We start from the raw sequence: 16,367 nt of genomic DNA on the forward strand, positions 1-16,367 counted from the left end.
AGTGTCTGAGGGAGGCGGCTGTGTGGGCCTGGAGTTCAGGGGAAGTAGCACTGAAGGTACTGGAAGTCAGCAGCGCTCTGGCTGGCTGGCAGCATCCCCGCCCACGCTCGGCCATCCGTAGGCTTGCAGCCAGGGCAAGTCTCCCTTAGAAGCCCAGTCCTGCCAGGAGGCTGGAGAGAAGCTTTAAGGACAGGCCAAGCGGACACAGGCGTGCTCTGACCAGGACACCTGGCATGGAGCCTAATTTGGCAAGCGGCACAGGGATTCCCCTATGATCCCTGCCGTGCGTTCTCCTGCATGACTGGGCGTGGTGGGGGTTTTGTTTTTGTTTTTGAATAAACGTCTATATTTTTTTAATTCCCAAAAGTAAAGTTGGTGGACGGGTGACTCAGTGTGGACCTTGCGGGGGACAGGTTTTCACCACTTTGTTAAAACATTGCATGCATGTGTACTCTGTCCCCGTAGCCCCACTTAGAGGATTGTGTCCCTCTAGATTAGCACAAGATGGCACGTATAGAGATGTTCACATCAGCCTTGTTCGTAACCGCCTGTTAGAACCAATCAGCCTGTTAGAACCAATAGAATATTCATTGACAGGCGTATGGTTAAATAAACCACGGTCTGTCTTTACAGTGGAATACTATGCAAGTGCTCAAAAGCATGAAGTTCTATAAGGACTGATTTAAAAATATATTGTTAATATATTCCCACTTTAGTAGAATACTGTGTGCATATGGAAAAGTGTTTGGAAGCCTAGACACCACGTGGTCTAGAATGGATGGCAGCCTCTGGAGGGAGGGAATTGAAGAGGCTGGGAGGAGAATATGTGCATTTTTTATTTTATGTACTCTTTGGATTTCTTGCAGTGAACAAATAGTTTATAATTTAAGACATCTGATAAAGATATGTAAAACAAGGGAAATTAGAACATATAGATATGCAAGAAAAGCTACTCATACCCAACAGCCATCCACGCTGAGACCTCTGCTGGTGACCCTGGACATTTGACTTCCAGATTTTGGTTCACAGCCTGCTAGGGCCGGTCTGAGTCTTAGGGAACCCCCATCAAGCGCCTTCTCTTTACACCTGAAGACTCAAGCCCAGGGGATTACTTGAGGGCCCAGGCTGGGGCTGGACACCTCTGGCTGGTGACCAGGCCAGAACCCCCGGGCTCCTGTTCAGGTGCAGCTCACCTGCTCACCTCTCACCTGGCCAGCTTTCTCTTTTCTTCTCCCCCCGCCACCCCCCCCCCCGCTTCTTGCTTTTCCTTCCCTGATTACATCTTGCGCGGTATAGACTTTAGCATAGGACCTGATAGCCCCTGTTTCACAAGCCCTGCCCCAGAGGTCACGTCAGAACTTGCTCTGCTGGGTGATACCACACTTTTTCTTGGATTTTACTCAGTGATTTCTTGGGCTTGGTTTCTGAGGTGGAGCCAGTGACTGTACGGAAGCCTAGGTAGGTAGGGCCTTTTGCGGTGGCCTCCGAATCGGCAGATGTGAGCCATCCAAGACCCTTGAAGAGAGGCTTTCTGGGTAGCCAGCGTTTCTGGATGGTAGAGCAGGAAAGGCCCCAACATCTTAATTTAAATATTTTGCACGGAACCCTTCTGGAATGTACTAGTCTCCCTTTCCTGCTTTCTTGGTGGCAGACCCTGAGCATAGCAGAGCTTCTCCCACATCAGGGCTGTTGGACTTCAGGTGGAAAGAACTGCTGTCCCTGAGAGCCCAAGTCCGCTTCGGATAGTTTCGTTCCTGGCCCCCTGTCAGGCTGCCCACTCGCCCAGCCCACTGTAGTCGGGGTGCCTGCTACAGCACCCCACACCCTTTTTCTACCTTGTAGCTGTTCTTGTGCTTTGGGCTCAGCGGTCAGACACACTGCAGCTTGTTAGAAGGTCTGCATCCAGAGCGAACAGGTGTGAGGACACGAAGTAGTGGCCTCTCCTATAAACCATCTTTGCCTGCTCCGGTTCAGGAGCCTCAGGGTCCCCCTGGGTCGCCAGGACCTTTCTTGAGTTCTGTGTGAGGTGGGGCATCAGGGAGACCACGGCTTCCTTTCTGGCCAGCTCTGTGATGCTTAGCAGGTGATTTAATACCCCAAAGCTCATTTGCCCACCTGTGAAATGAAATCCCTTGCAGGCTGTGAGCATTCAGCAGCACAGTGCCTAGCCAGAGTGAATGCACAGTAAGTATTTATATGATTAGATGAGGGACGACTCAGCATTGGTGCTGGCAGATGACTAGGCTTTGGTGTACAGGGGAGGAGAAGCTAAGGCCCCCGTCCTGGAGGGGTGTGCCGTGTCAGAGATTATCTTGTTTCTGGGTTATTAAGCACCTGCTTTTTGAAAAATTTTTAAAGATTAGTTTTTTTAAGTAGGTTCCACACCCAGCATGGAACCCAACACGGGGCTTGAACTCACCACCCAGAGATCAAGACCTGGGCTGAGATCAAGAGTTGGATGCTTAACCGACTGAGCCACCCAGGTGCCCCTCAAGATTTTTTTTTGTTAAAGATTTTATTTAGGGGTGCCCAGGTGGCCTCAGTTGGTTAAGCCGCTGCCTTTGGTCATGATCCCAGGGTCCTTGCATGCTCTCTCTCTCTCTCTCTCTCAAATAAATAAATAAAATCTTTAAAAAAGTTTAAAGATTTTATTTGTTAGAGAGAGAATGCATGCGTGTGCACAAGCAGGCTGGGGTGGGGGGCAGGGAGGGAGAGGGAGAGGGAGAAGCAGGCTTCCCGCTGAGCAGGGAGCCCATCTTAGGGCTTGATCCCAGGACCCCGGAATCATGACGTGAGCCGTAACCGACTCAGCCACCCAGGCACCCGCCCCTAAAGATTTTATTTTTAAGCAATCGCTGCACCCAACATGGGACTCAAACTCATAACCTGGAGATCAAGAGTCGCCTGCCCTACCGACTGAGGCAGCCAGGCATGCCCGCGCCTGCTTTTTTTAGATATGGCATTAGGCGGTAGAGGAGGGGCAGGGGTGGGGGAGAAAGCTGGATCAAGGGCTTTGGAGACTTGGGAAGGTCTGGTTGAGCTGGGAAACAAGAGTGTAGGGGACGGAGGATGGCCACACCTCCTCTGCGGTCTCTCCAGTCCTGCTCCTCAGCACGCTCTGTCTTCAGTGATGCAAGACCCACCAGTCCCTCCTGACCAGACTCAAGCCCACGTTGTCTCCATTCTGGCTTTCCCAGACTCATGTTTACCTCGGGCCTATTGCTTGCTCTGTATGACACATTCCTGTGTGGCTTTGTGGGTGCCTGCAGCCTCCACCCCCAGGGATCGCTGGCTGGGGGGAGATAGGACCAGAAATCTGAGGCAGGGATTAGATTGGAGGGGTGTGTTGAGAGGGAGGGAGGAAGAGTGGACCCCCTCGCTGTTTACAAAGCCATCCTCCCTGTGGCCACAAGGGGGTGTGCCATGACCGCTGGGCTGGAGAGAGCCGGGGAGGGGTGTGTGGCTGACGGAGCTAGTGAGTCAGCCAGGCTGCCTCTCCTCACCTCTGCACATCATCTGCCTGTGGCCACCATCCCTTGGGACTCCATCTGGGCTCTACCTCCCTCACCCAAGTCCTAGTTGGCCTTCTCAGATTAAGCAGGACTCACGGCTCAGTGTGTCCTGTCTGTCCATCTCTTCCTGTCCTCACCTCCCTGTGCCCCAGCTTCCTGGGCTGGGAAGGAGAAGGCCAGGGGACATACTCGGAGGCTCTCCGCCTTGGTGCTGAGCACACGCTGCTCCAGCCTTAACCATCAGGCTGTCCTCACCCCCCACCCCCCCCACCCCCACCCCCCCGACGGGCCCGGGCCATGCAGGTGGCTCTGAGAGCAGTAGCTACAGCACAGTGTACCCACCACGACCCAGGGGTCGTTGGGGCTCCAAGCGGAGTTTGAGGCTGCCGAGGGATCGGGATACTTCCCAGGCTCCCAGAAGCACCACTCTTCCCCACGTGGCCTCCACTCTTGTCGGGCAGCCCTGGTCCCTCCAGGAGAGGGAAGATTCCTCCTCAGGACAGACTCCTTTTCTCCCAGTCTCCTTCAGCACTTTAGGGGATGCATACAGGTACACATGGGTAGAGTGACTGTGGGAAAGGTCCAGAGTAGGCACCCCAAACTCTGTAGGCTGTAGGTACACACAGTCAGGCTGGAAAGGGGTTGTTAGCAGGTGGCTGACAACTCTTCTCTTCCACTCTGCACCCCAGTTTGAGGGACCTTTCCATTGACCTTCCCGGCTTCTGCCTCATCTAACACCTACTTGGCTCTTCTGCACTGGCCTTCCTCCTCTTTTCGAGGCGGGAAGATCAAGACTCTGAAGGGCCACTTGGTAGGTTTGGCTCTTGTTCTGCATCCAGCACCCTGTAGCTTGAGGGCCTGGACGGGGCTGTCCCCCTGGGAACTTGGTGGTCCTGAAGAGCGGCAGGCAGACTTGTGGCAGGGGAGGGGGGTGTGTGGAGGAACGGCCCTGACTGCGTGCTGGGCACTGCTTTCCTGGCCAACTCTGGCCTGGCCCTGGGCACTTGCCCAGATCTTGTCTCTCCTTGGCTACTCAGGCAGCGGCTTTTTTCAGGTCTTAACCTCAGCTGAGGCTTTGCATGTGGCTGGCGGATGGGGCTTTCCCCTCTGAGGAATTGTCTTGCTGTCCTCACTGTTGGAACTCCACCTTCCCTGCCTTCCCCTGCTCTGGTGGCTGCTCAGAGGCTCCGCAAGGCCGGGCCTGCCCTGCACCTGCTGTCAGTTCTGCCAAGGCTGCTCCGTGGGTACCCAGGCCTCTAGACTCACCCTGAGCCCTTGAGTGGCCCTTAGGGGCTGAGTTGTAAAGGGTCGATGTGATCTAGGCCTGACCAGGGTGGAGAATGTCAGAGCCGGCCAGCCTCCTAGAGATAACCTTATCCAACCCTCTTATTTTACCTGGGAAATTGGGTCCAGGTGAGGGCCAAGGGCTTGCTTGCAATCTCCGGACACCTGTGTTGGCTCCTCCTGTCCTGTCACCGTACAGTCTTTGGTTGTTTCCTTCTTATCCCTGCATATGTTCACTGAAGGATGCCTGAACTACGCCTCTGTGTGCCCGGCCCCCAGTTCAGGAAGTGGTGGTCAGGGTCAAGAGAGCCTGCTTTGGGGGCCCCTCACCATTCCCTCAGGCCTTGCCACACGGTATCTAGCTTAGAGATTAAAGGGTTGGGAGTTGAGGAATATTGATGAGCTGCAACACATGACCTAGCACACAGGGCCCTAAGGCAGCCAAGGCATGGCTTATAGCTCACCCATCCTCCCCACCCACTTAACCCCTTTAGGCTCCGAGGCAGATACCATGTGGCAAGGCCTGGGGGAAGTGAGGGTCCTGGAATGTTATCCTTCAGGCCTGGCCCACGCTCCATGTCTCACCCCCTTTCTCCATTGGCTTCCATCATTGGGACCTAGCCTCTGCTATGAGGCTCCCTGAGCAGGTGACCACCTATCCCAGGGGCTGGCCCAAGTCCACAGGACAGATCATGCTCAGTCTGGCATGTTACTGCCTACCCTGTACGTGTCCTGCCAGGCCCTTGAGCAGGTTGGGTAAATGGGTCTGAGGGTACTAAACAGGATCAGCCTGGATGCTTACTGCTCCTGCCACTTCCTGCCCGGCCCAAGCCTCTTGGCTCTGCTGGTCATGGGTATGGGATGGGTCAACTCTGCTTCTAGCCTGGGCTGTTCAGTCCAGTTTCTATAAGCTGCAGTAAATGAGACTTTGTGCTAAAAGCAGCATGGTTCATAGCCCCAAATGAGACTTGATCCAGTGAGCCCAGCCATAGGGCCTAAGTCTAAGCAAAATGAGTATTTCCATAGCTTTGGCTCGAGGCCTTGCGGAGCTGGCAGGATGCTCCAGCCAGGATCCAGCCTGACCTGGCTTAATCTCACTGTGAATAGTAGCCACTGGGGGCCGTAAAACTGCCCTGTCCCCATCCAGGTGAGCTCCAGCTTTCCTTAGCATCCTTCCTCCAGAGGTCTGTGCATGTAGAACAGAAGCCCAGCATCCAGGGCTGACGGGATCGCTCCGGCGGTGCAGGCCCGTGGGCCCGGGAGCCAGACACGGGCATGGGCCAGCTTCTGAGCAGGCTCACCACCGCAGCTGGCCGTGTCGGACCACTTTACCTCTCTCACTCACACCCGGGCAAACTTCACATCTTTGGTAAAACGAAAAGCTCTTCCTCGCAGCCCCAGATCCACTCCCACCTGCAGGTTCTATAACTGTGGTGGCAAGAAAGCTGGTTCGGGCGCCTGGGTGGCTCAGTCGTTAAGCGCCTGCCTTCGGCTCAGGTCATGATCCCAGGCTCCTGGGATTGAGCCCCACATCGGGCTCCCTGCTCCGCAGGAAGCCTGCTTCTCCCTCTCCCACCCCCCACCCCCCGCTTATGTTCCCTCTCTCGCTATGTCTCTGTCAAATAAATAAAGAAAATCTTTAAAAAAAAAAAAAAACAAAGAAAGAGCTGGTTCAGGGTCAAAGTGCAGGGCAGCAGCTGAGGTGTGGCCTCCGCCTCCCAGGGCGAGGCTGGGCTGCTTGGGTCTCAGGCTGGTCTGTGGCAGGGAAACACAGGCAAGCTGCCCTCTAAGCCCTGTCTCCTGGGACAGGCCAGTCCCGTGGAGCCTTAGGGCCTGGGTGGGGATGTTCTGGTGAGGGGATATCCAGGCGGATCTCCGCTCAGTCAGAGAAGAGTTTCTTGGAACTTGCCCTGGGTGCAGCAGTAACCAGTTCTGCCCCTCCCTTTGGCACAGGGGACTGTCGCCTGCCTGGCACCCTTCTGACTGTTGGATAGGTTGACTTCCTCATGGGATATGAGGGATGCTTTCATTCTCCCAGCTGCAGGGACGAGGTGTTCCTAAGAGCATGAGGGTAATTAAATGTGGCTCCACCACCACCTGCCACCTGTCTCAGAGCAGAGAGAAGGGTAGTAAAGCTGGGTCGGGCGCCCTGCTGCTCCGGGACATGGGGGGTGACACTCCCATTTGATCCGTGTATCTGGTATGCTGGCGAGCGATGCCACGGGCCCCTGGTGTCCGCTGGACCACCTCTGTGGATCAGTCCCATCCCCCTCTATGAATGCCTCACCTCACTGAAAGGCCTCCAACATGAAACGAAATGGTGGTCGAGGGACCACGGAAGGCGAACTCTCTGTCCTTTCCCTGCAGGGGCCCTGCCGCACGCCAACTGAAACGCAGTAACTTGCATGTGGCCCTGCCAGCAGCGGACTCCAGGTTCTTCCCGAGACTGCTGGCCCGCCAGCCTGGGGGCTTCCCATGGACCAGGAGCTGCCTGTTGGCCACACCACCTCCTGCCTGCTCCCAAGGCCCCCAGGACAGCAGCTCAGGGTGTGGTGGGTGGTGCAGGCTGGGGTCCTAGCCTCTGTCCAGGTCCGCGGGACTGCCCAAAGCTCTATATTGTCTTGCTGGTAGGTGAAGTGGGACATGGGCTTGGGGACAGGAGGCCCAGATGTTGAGCCAGCTCTGTTCCTCCCTCCGTCAGAGACAGCAGAGTGGGGCCTGTGTGTTTGCATGCTCATGCTGCACAAGGCCCCCCATGGCCTTTACAGTGAGGAGGAGGATATGCCAGATGGAAAGGGTTGGGACAGACCATGGGGAAGAAGGGGAGGGGCATTCATCAGAGTACCAAGTAGGACAGCCTGAGCAGTAGGCTGGGGCCGAGAACACGTACCGCCTGACTGGTGCTGAGGGTCCTGGTTAGAGGCTCTGGCTGGGATCCTGTCTGCCTGGAGGGACGGACTATGTGTGTACCACTCCGTTCTAACACTGCCTCTGCTCAGCGTCTGTCACTGGTGCCCTGGTTGGCGGGCATCGCACGCACAGCCTTTCACCAGGTGACTGGCCAGGAGCCTGGATCCAGAGGGATCCACAAGCTGCTCAGAGCCAAGCTGTGGGACAGGATTTGGACCCAGGTCACTGTGGCTCCAAAGCTCAGGTTCTCACTTCCCTGCCCCACTCAGCCACCTAAGGAGCAATGTCCGAAACCAGTGATCTGGCAAAATTGGGCTGCAGAGCGGGGCAGGGGGCAGGGGCTGCGGCATGCATCAGCTGACGGCTGATAGCTAGATCTGTACTGGCCAGGGCAAGAGACCATGGGCATCTCAGGTGGAGGGGTGGGCAGTGAGGAGGTTCTGGAAGGGGAACGGCAGGCGGCACCTGAGGGAGTGGAGGAAGAGCCGGCATTTGATAGGACGAGCTGGAACTCAGGGTTAGTTGGTTGGTGTTACGTGAGGTTGGGAGGGGGCCTGTGCTGGGCCCTGGCAGAGGTCTGGGGGTGAAAAGGATGCTTAGTCTGTGCTGCGGGTCCCAGGTAGACCCCGGGTTAACGGTTTCCGTGCTGTGGCTCCCACTCTGGGAGTTCCAGATGTGGTGCTCTGACCCTGCAGAGCCAGCCAGTGCACACATCTGCTTTGGAGCTGATACGAAGAAGAGGTCTCAGCCATCCCCAGAGCCTGGGGAGGAGACTCAGGCACAGCACATTTGCTGAGGCGGGGCTGTGGCTCCATTGGGCCAGCAGCCTGGCCATCTTTCCGTATCTGTCCATCTGTCCGACTTTGCCTGCTTTGAGCCCCTGGAAGTTGCAGCTTTAGAGAGCATCTGGGGCAGAACAAGCGCTGGAGGTAGAAGCCAGTTCAGTCTCTTCAGAGTAGACCCCTCACCTGGGTGCAGGGCCGTGGTAGAACAAGCTCCGAGGGGCCCCAGCACCCTTGAAGGGAGTGGCAGGGTGGGCATGCTGGGCTCTAGGGAGCAGATTTGCACATCTGGTTTTACTCAGCGGGCCGCAATTCCTGAAAACCCCTGAGCTCCCCAGGAGAGCATCGTTGAGTGACCTCTGGAAAAGCAGAAGTGAAGTCTGGGAACACACTGTCCTCTCACACTGTGCCGCGGCCAGCTGGCCAGCGGGGCCCCTCCGTGGGCCGTGAGGCCATGGGTGAGTGGAGAGCAGGGGGCCGCCCCGCCCGGGGTGCTGTGCCAGGCGCTGCCTGTGTGCCTGCTGGGCCCCGGGGCCGGTGTGGGGCCAGCCCCCTGGCACGGGCCGAGGCCCTCCCTTCTTCCTGTCTCCCTGGGGCCCTTGGGGAGGGGCTCCCGCTCGGGGCTGGAAGGGCCACGTGCTACCTGCCCCTGGGAGTCCTGGACGGCCTGAACGATCACTTTCGGGGCTGGCAGGATCTGGGAAGGGTTTCAGGAAGTGGATGGGGAACGGGGCTGCCTAGCTGCCACTGCTCAGGGCCTGGCTGGGACTGGCTGCCAAGCCCACACTTTGTCCCACCCAGAGAAGGGAGTGCTGCTCAGGCCAGGCGTCCGCATGCCCTCTTGCTAATCAGGGGCTGGATGGTCATCAGAGGTGTCAGCTGGGGCCAGGGCTCTGCTGCTGAGGGGTCCCGACCTGGAAGACGCGGGCTGAGGAGTAGGCAGGGGGCGAAGGGACGGGGATGCCGTGGAGCCAGCTTGATTCTGGTGTACCCTGTGAGCTGGGGGAGGAGTAGCCGTGTGGGTGGGTGGGGCTGCAGCCTGCCCAGGGGACTTCAGAGAGCTCAGCAGAAGCCTGCAGGAGCCAGGGCCATGATCTTTGACAAGGGCAGACTCAAGGCGGACAGTGGTGCCCTATGGAAGAGGGAGGGCAGAGGCCTCTGGCTGAGGAAGCAGCCCTGTTTCCTGCACTTGAGGGGCTTTTTCCCGAGGGCATTCTGTAGACATCCCTGAAGCACTCGCTTGGGACGGAGATCATAGGCGAGTCGCCCTAGTGAGAGCATGGGACCAGTAGAGCAGAGAGTTGATGACTGAGGCTGGGGTGGTGCTAGGGTTGAGGGCGTGGGGCCTCACAGACTGTAGGGAGGAGGCAGGGCTCTAGCCCTGAGGCCACAGAGGCCGCTGGGTAAAGGTGACAACGACACGCTGGAGTTGGACGACTTCACTCTAGTGACGGTGTGAGAGTGGACTTGGGAGCAGGGAGCCAAAACATGGGGCAGGAGACCAGCAAAAGGGCACCATGGTGATGAGGAGGCCTGAGTGGCACCGGAAGATGGGAATTGTGGGGAGAGTCACTGTAATATTGGGACAGGCGACCCTGGGAAGCAGAGGAGGTAGGGGAAGGTCCTGGGTGGGGTGAGGGGTGCTGAGGAGCAAGCCCAGAGCCCTCAGGGGAGGCTGGAGGCACTGGGAAACTGAGTTGGGGGGCTTCCTCTGAGGAGGGGTTTAGGTCAGACTGCCAAGAGAACTTCCTGATAGCAGCACTGTCCTCTTGAACATGAGAAATCAGCCTCTGAGGAAGTCTTTTTGCTATGAGAGCTCCCAAGCTGGCCAGACATTCCTGGTGCTGGGCCACGGATGGGAGGATTTGGGGTAGACAGCTGGGCTTGTGGGTAGACCAGAGCGGTCCCGAGTGTATGCTAACCAGAACACTGCTCATGCCTCAGCTCCGGCACGTCTGGGGCTCTCGGGGGCTGTCACCGAGGCTGTCAGGCTGCTGAGCTCGAGGCACAGAGTAGAACTAGCCCCTGCCTTCCCAGAGCCCCTGGCGTCCTTGGCTGCCCTTGGGGGCTGGGCCAGGGCTGGGTGGCTGGGTCTCCCACGAAGCTCTCAACAAGTTCCAGGCCTCTACTCCTGTGTTTAGATCCCACCCCCAGGCACGCCCCTTTCTCTGCGTCCCTCAGAGCCCGCAGGAAGCTGCTGGTGGTGGTGGAGGGGGTGGTTCTAGCGGGCCTCCTTCCAGCCCTGAGGACTGTCTGAAGGGCCTGGGGCTGCCCATAACTGGTCCTGGGCGCCAGGTTGCTTGAACAGGGTCAGAGCTGGTTCAGAAGCCCTGTGTGGTCCAAGCAGAGGGATCGGCTAGCCTGCCTGCCTCCAAGTCGCCTTCTTGGCTGGCAGGCTGTCCCCTCTCCCTGGTTCACAGGGAGACGCAGAGCTTGGCCAGGGAAAGTGGTCTGGAACGGCCCTTTGACATCATCCCTGGGGGCCTTTAAAAAATGAGTTTCCTGGTAAGGAAGACTCCTTGGGCCTTGGGCAGGATTCTCAGTAGAGTCTCCCGGATTTGCCACGATCTGACAAAAGCCAGCAGAAACCAGGCAGCCGTCTGTGCTCCAGCCCCCCTGGGAGCCGCAGCTTCCCCAGATGCAGCGTCAGCAGAACGCAGGGCCAAGGCCCCGGGGGCTTTGCTGTCAGGCCTGTGCTGAGCCCCGCGGGTGGGAGCAGGCAAGGAAGAGCCCACCCCTCAGCTTTGACGCTCTCATTCACATGCACATGTTCCTGGCTTCTCTAGGAATAGACGTGGCCTCAGGTGATACCAGAGGGGCTTGCTGAGCATGATGTCAGGTGGGCAGCGAGTGTCCAGGCTGCCTCCAAGGTCATGAGGGCAGCATGCCCTCTGCCCCCTGCCCCCTGCCAGCTCTTCTGGGACTAAAGTCTGTCTAGGCAGTTGGGTCCATATCTGCAAAGCCCACCCTGGGCCAAGGGCCGTGGAAGAATGTGGTCAAGGATGTAAAGGGTGGGGGAGGAAAGGAGGCCAGAACTGGAGACCAGAATCCACCAGGTTTGATCCACATCCCGGCCCCTTGACACCTGACTGGGACTCTGGATAGGTTTCGTGTTCCCTCTGATTGCTCTTTTCTAAGTCTGTGAAATGGGCATGGCTGGGAGGTCCAGCGCACATGTTGCTCCTGGCACGGGACTGAGTACACAGCAGGGAGCCCTCTGTTTCCAGTTAGAGTGGGTCTGGGTTTCCCCTGGTGTTGGGGTGCTGACTCCCACTTGACCAGTGTATTGGATGGAGAGTCAGTGGGAGCTGGAGAGCGGGGAGGGTACTTGGCAGTGGAGAAGCTGTGGAGCGCGCCTTCCCAGCGAAGAGAAGCGCTGTTTAGAAAGGCCGAGGCAGGGCACGCTGCCGGAGAGCTGAGGCTAGGGGGACAGCATTTAGGGAAGCCTCCAGCAGCGCATGCAAGGATGCTTTGGAGGGGAGGAGGCAGGAGGCTGGCCTGGGGCCCAGGGCCTGGACTTGCTGTCCCAGAGAATAGTGGGGTCACTGGCATGAGGGGCCCTGCTAAGGGGACTGGGTTTTGCCCTGGCCTCCAGGCCCAGCTGTGAGCTAGAGAGGAAGGAGTCTTCTCGACTGCGATGGGCTCTCGCTGGCTGCAGTGGCTGGATGGATCAACGGACAGGTTTGGTCTGGCAGCTACTGCACTAGACGGTCTGACCCAGAACACCACATTCCAGCCCCGGCTTCCAGCTGCTGTCGGCTCTGCAGCTTCCCCTAGTGGGGATGAGCACCTGCTGTGCCCTGGCCAGAACCCCCTGCCCACTTTGTTTTTCAAGCGTCACAATGTGTGATAGATACAAGTATATTAACTTCAATACTATAGTAAGAGGGATCAGTTCATATACTCACTCTCTGTTTCACACCCAAAAAACCACTTCGAGAGCATTAACGATCCCTCAAAAGTGATCAGTTGTGTGTAAATAAAACCATGTTTCTTTTAAAAAGAATTCTGTGCTTTTCCAGGGTCGAGGATGTTAAAATCTGGCACATAAAGCCCATTACTAGAGGTAGGAATACAAGGTGATGGACTATTCCAGCAACCATCAGTTATGGCTAAGAATTTTTCTTTGACAGCCAAATGGGTAATTAAACATTGCAACAACTTGAGTGCCACTGAGCAAAACACCTTCTCTCACCCATGCCTTAGTCTAAGCATAGGTGGGCCTTGGCCAGACCATGGTCGGGATGGGGAAGAATGGAACCCAGGGCAGGGACTCGTGGCAGACAGCCTGGGGTGAGGACGTAGGAGTGTGCACACCTCCTGGGCCAAAGGCAGCAAGGTCCATGGGGTAAAGCAGGGGGCTGGTGGCTTCTCCCTGCCCTACCTTGCCCTCAGTTCTGTCCCACTTTTGGGTGGCTGTGGAGAGAAGGAGATATGAGTGGCAGGGCGATGGCAAGAGCAGCAGATGGTGAAGGCCTCCTGCAGGCCTCACGAGGCTAAAGTCCACTCTGTGAGGGCCCGGGAGCCACAGAGGACATGAGTGCTGGTGGCCACCTGGGTGCCACCCAGAGCTGCAGGGAAAAGACATCTCAGCCAGGGGTGCACACGCCCTTCCCTCCCTCTCACCTCCCCCTGTCACCTGCTCCTTCATCTCTCCTTTAGCACCCCTGACTCCAGGCTGGGAACGTTCTTCTCTTGATGGGGTACAGGGGTAGGGACTTCAAAGGAATTATGTGCCACACTGACCTTTCCTTTGAAGTGGCCCCAGATAGCATGGCCCTCCAGGCCCACAGACACACAGGGAGGCTTGATCAGGGGGGCTTGTGGAAATGTTCACGAGTGTTACCCTTTCTGTCCTCCCCTGGACAGCCTCCCCAGGGGACAGAAAACACGTCATTCCTTACAGCAGAAGCCGGCCTTGGCTGTTGGGCCTTCATACACGCACGCACGCACATATGGGTACCTTCTTGGCCACTGTCCTTGGTACTGCTGTCGCTGCTACAGTGTCCCCCATTTCAAAATCCAGGACTAAACCCACCTGCTGTCCTCACCAACACTCTCCCCAGACTTTTGTCCATTCCCCAGTTATTTACTGAGCATGAAAACGCACCAGAACATACTCTGTTCTAGGCCCTGGGACACTGCAGTGGCCCCAGATCCCTGCTATGATGGAGCTTACGGGTCCTGTGACGGGTGGAACAGTGTTACGAAGAAGAGCGGCACACGTGAAGGGACAGGGTGGTGAGGCTGCAGGAGAGGTCTTTGAAGAGGGGATGTCTGAGGAGAGAGCATTACTTTCTAGGCAGAGGGACAGGGAAGGCCCAGCCTGGCATGTTCTCTCATCGTCTCAGTCCTATCTTGGTGTCCACTCAAGTCCTGCCTCCTTTATTTTATATGCGTTGTTTCTGCCCGGGGTGTGTTGGCTTGCTCTTCTAGCCCTGAGGCTCTGGAGGGCAGGGTCCACGTCTTACCCTGCTCTAGGTTAAGGCCATCCCAGAGCCCACCATACAGAAGGGCCTCAAAGGCAATGGGTTGTAAATGGCACCCGGGGTTGGGGTTTCCCAGGCCTTCTTGTCCTTTGGAGGAACAGTTGTTCTACTTGTGCTTGGCCTCTGAGGCCCAGTGTACTGGCTCATGGCCCAAGGGTCTGGGACATCTCTGGAGCCTTGGCCTGACTGCCCTGGAGTAGGCCCTGAGCCAACAGGGAGGTGAAGGCGGGGACACGAGGTCAGGGTAGCAGCAGGCCACAACTCCAGGGGAGAGACTGGGGCCCAGAGTCCGGGTGGGGATGGGGTCTTGGGGTGCTGGGGAGGCTCAGCATGGCCAACCCTCACCCCCCCACCCCCTGCCTCGGCTTTCAGACCTGAAGCTGCACCTGCAGAGCACTGACTACGGCAACTTCCTGGCCAATGAGGCCTCGCCGCTGACCGTGTCAGTTATTGATGACCGGCTTAAGGAGAAGATGGTGGTGGAGTTCCGCCACATGAGGAACCACGCCTATGAGCCACTCGCCAGCTTCCTGGACTTCATTACGTAAGTGTGCCCTGGAGTGCCTTCCCGTCCCTCTGGGCAGCATAGCTGCACCTGGTGCAGCTGGTCTAGCATGGGCTCAGGCCAGCTGCCCGCAGGGTCTTCCTGGGCTGTGTGGCTGCGCTGGCCGTTCGGCAGCCCTGGACCTCCAGGCCACCACCAGCCACTTCACTGCTGCCTGGGAAGCTGGTGGGCAGGCAAGAGTGTCCCACACTGTCGTGTTGGATGAAGCCCTTTTCCCTGCACCCCTGGCATTACAGAGATTGGGATGGGGAGACCAAGGATGATGGGAGCACTTTTCCTCCCTGACCCTGCAGCATGCACACTGAATACTTGCTAGGTCCCCACTTCCCATCCTGGGGTCAGGGCTAAGGGGATGGGCGGAGCTCTGGAGAGCCAGATTCTTGGAATGCACCAGTCAGGCCCTCTGGCCCTGTCTGAGCTGAGGCCCATTCTCCATCTTCTCTGTCCATGGCCTTGGGTCTTAGGGAGAAGGGGGAGGCTGAACACCTGGCTGCCTTTCCCATTTCCCCAGGTCCCCATGCTTATGACCCTTGACTGCCTGGCTTCCCCACTGTCTAACCGTTGGGTGTAGCCCTGCCTCCACTAAGCTCCTGGAGAAGCTGAGCAGGAGAAAGGCCCCTAGGTCCTGCAGGCTGAGGGGGGGGGGCACGTGGATGAGGCAGCCCCTGCTTGCCAGGTATGCCTGTGGACACGGAGCTAGAGAGGCTCCTTTTGCCAGGATAGCCCAGGAGCCAGGAGCCAAGCCTGGTGAACAAAGAGATGGCCCCAGAGGTGTGACTGGTTGCTAGCTTAAATGAGTGTGCGCCGTGTTAGTGGAGTGTGTGAGTGTGTGTTGTGGGGAAGCATTTCCAGGTACTCTTCTGGGCACTGTTGAGCTTTTACCATTCCCTGATTTTGGTGCTCCCACCCGCCTCCTTCGCACCTGGCACACCTGCCTGGCTCGGTGCTTCCCGCCTGCCCTGCTTCTCACCCCTAGCAAAGAGAAGCCACTTACTCAAGATCCACTTGCTCAAGGAGGGGCTGCAGCTCTGCAGAAGGGCTCCCTCCTTGGGTGGAGGCCACAGGCTGGGACCCTTGAAAGGCTCGGGGAACCTGCCCAGGCTGGGAAGCAGTCTCTTTCCCAGCCACAGGTCTCCTTTCTTGGGGCCTTCTTGCTATCCTGGCTGGGCCTGTAATTGCACCTCCCTGGCTCTGGTCAAGGTACAGACAACATGACATGGTCCTTCTGGGGTGGGAGGCCAGAGATGGGGCATGTCTTGTGCTGCTGAGTTGGGGGTCACGCTGGAGCGTCCCATGTGTCAGTCAGCCCCCTGGCCTGGGCCTGTGGTATCCCTTGCCCCAAGGCCAGAGCTGGGGACATACCAGGAAGCAATGCATTTATTGCCAGAGCCCAGCCTTCACCTTGTTTGCACAAGGCTCTTTCAGCTTCCTGATGAATGTTCTGGCCTTGCCAGCTAGGCTGGCCAGAGGAGGCCTGACCCATGCCAGTGGTCAGAGGGCAGTTGTCATCCATCTCACTGCCCGCTTGGCCACCTGCCTGTGCAGCTAGCTCCTGGCCTTTCTTGGTACCCTTAGAGGCTTGGTCACAGCCTGCCAGGCCATGAAACTGGAGAGGGCTCCAAGCGTGACTGAGGCCGCACAGCTGCCAGCTCTTTGCTGGAGGTTGGCTGCAAGCAGCAAGCGTGCTTAAAGCAGCCAAGCACTATCCTGTGGCAGGCCGTCACTTCCCCGCCCCTTCCATTCATGGGTGATCGTGGCTTAAGTCTTCCCATCTCCTCATTCCTGCCCTCACTCAGGAAGAGCTCAGCAGCCACGTGTCAGCCTG

The 16,367-nt window shown here is 57.6% G+C and overlaps 1 protein-coding gene across 1 annotated transcript in view; it reads left to right on the top strand.

Moving 5' to 3' along the window:
* ATP6V0D1 (ATPase H+ transporting V0 subunit d1) overlaps positions 1-16,367 on the top strand; it is a 37,530-nt gene that overhangs the window by 8,582 nt on the left and 12,581 nt on the right. The window contains exon 2 of the mRNA XM_036115068.2: positions 14,350-14,521. Within this exon, the coding sequence (XP_035970961.1) occupies positions 14,350-14,521 (172 nt within the window). The remainder of the gene's footprint in view (positions 1-14,349; positions 14,522-16,367) is intronic.

This window comes from Halichoerus grypus, chromosome 15, assembly GCF_964656455.1.
Source record: "Halichoerus grypus chromosome 15, mHalGry1.hap1.1, whole genome shotgun sequence".
Taxonomy (NCBI): domain Eukaryota; kingdom Metazoa; phylum Chordata; class Mammalia; order Carnivora; family Phocidae; genus Halichoerus; species Halichoerus grypus.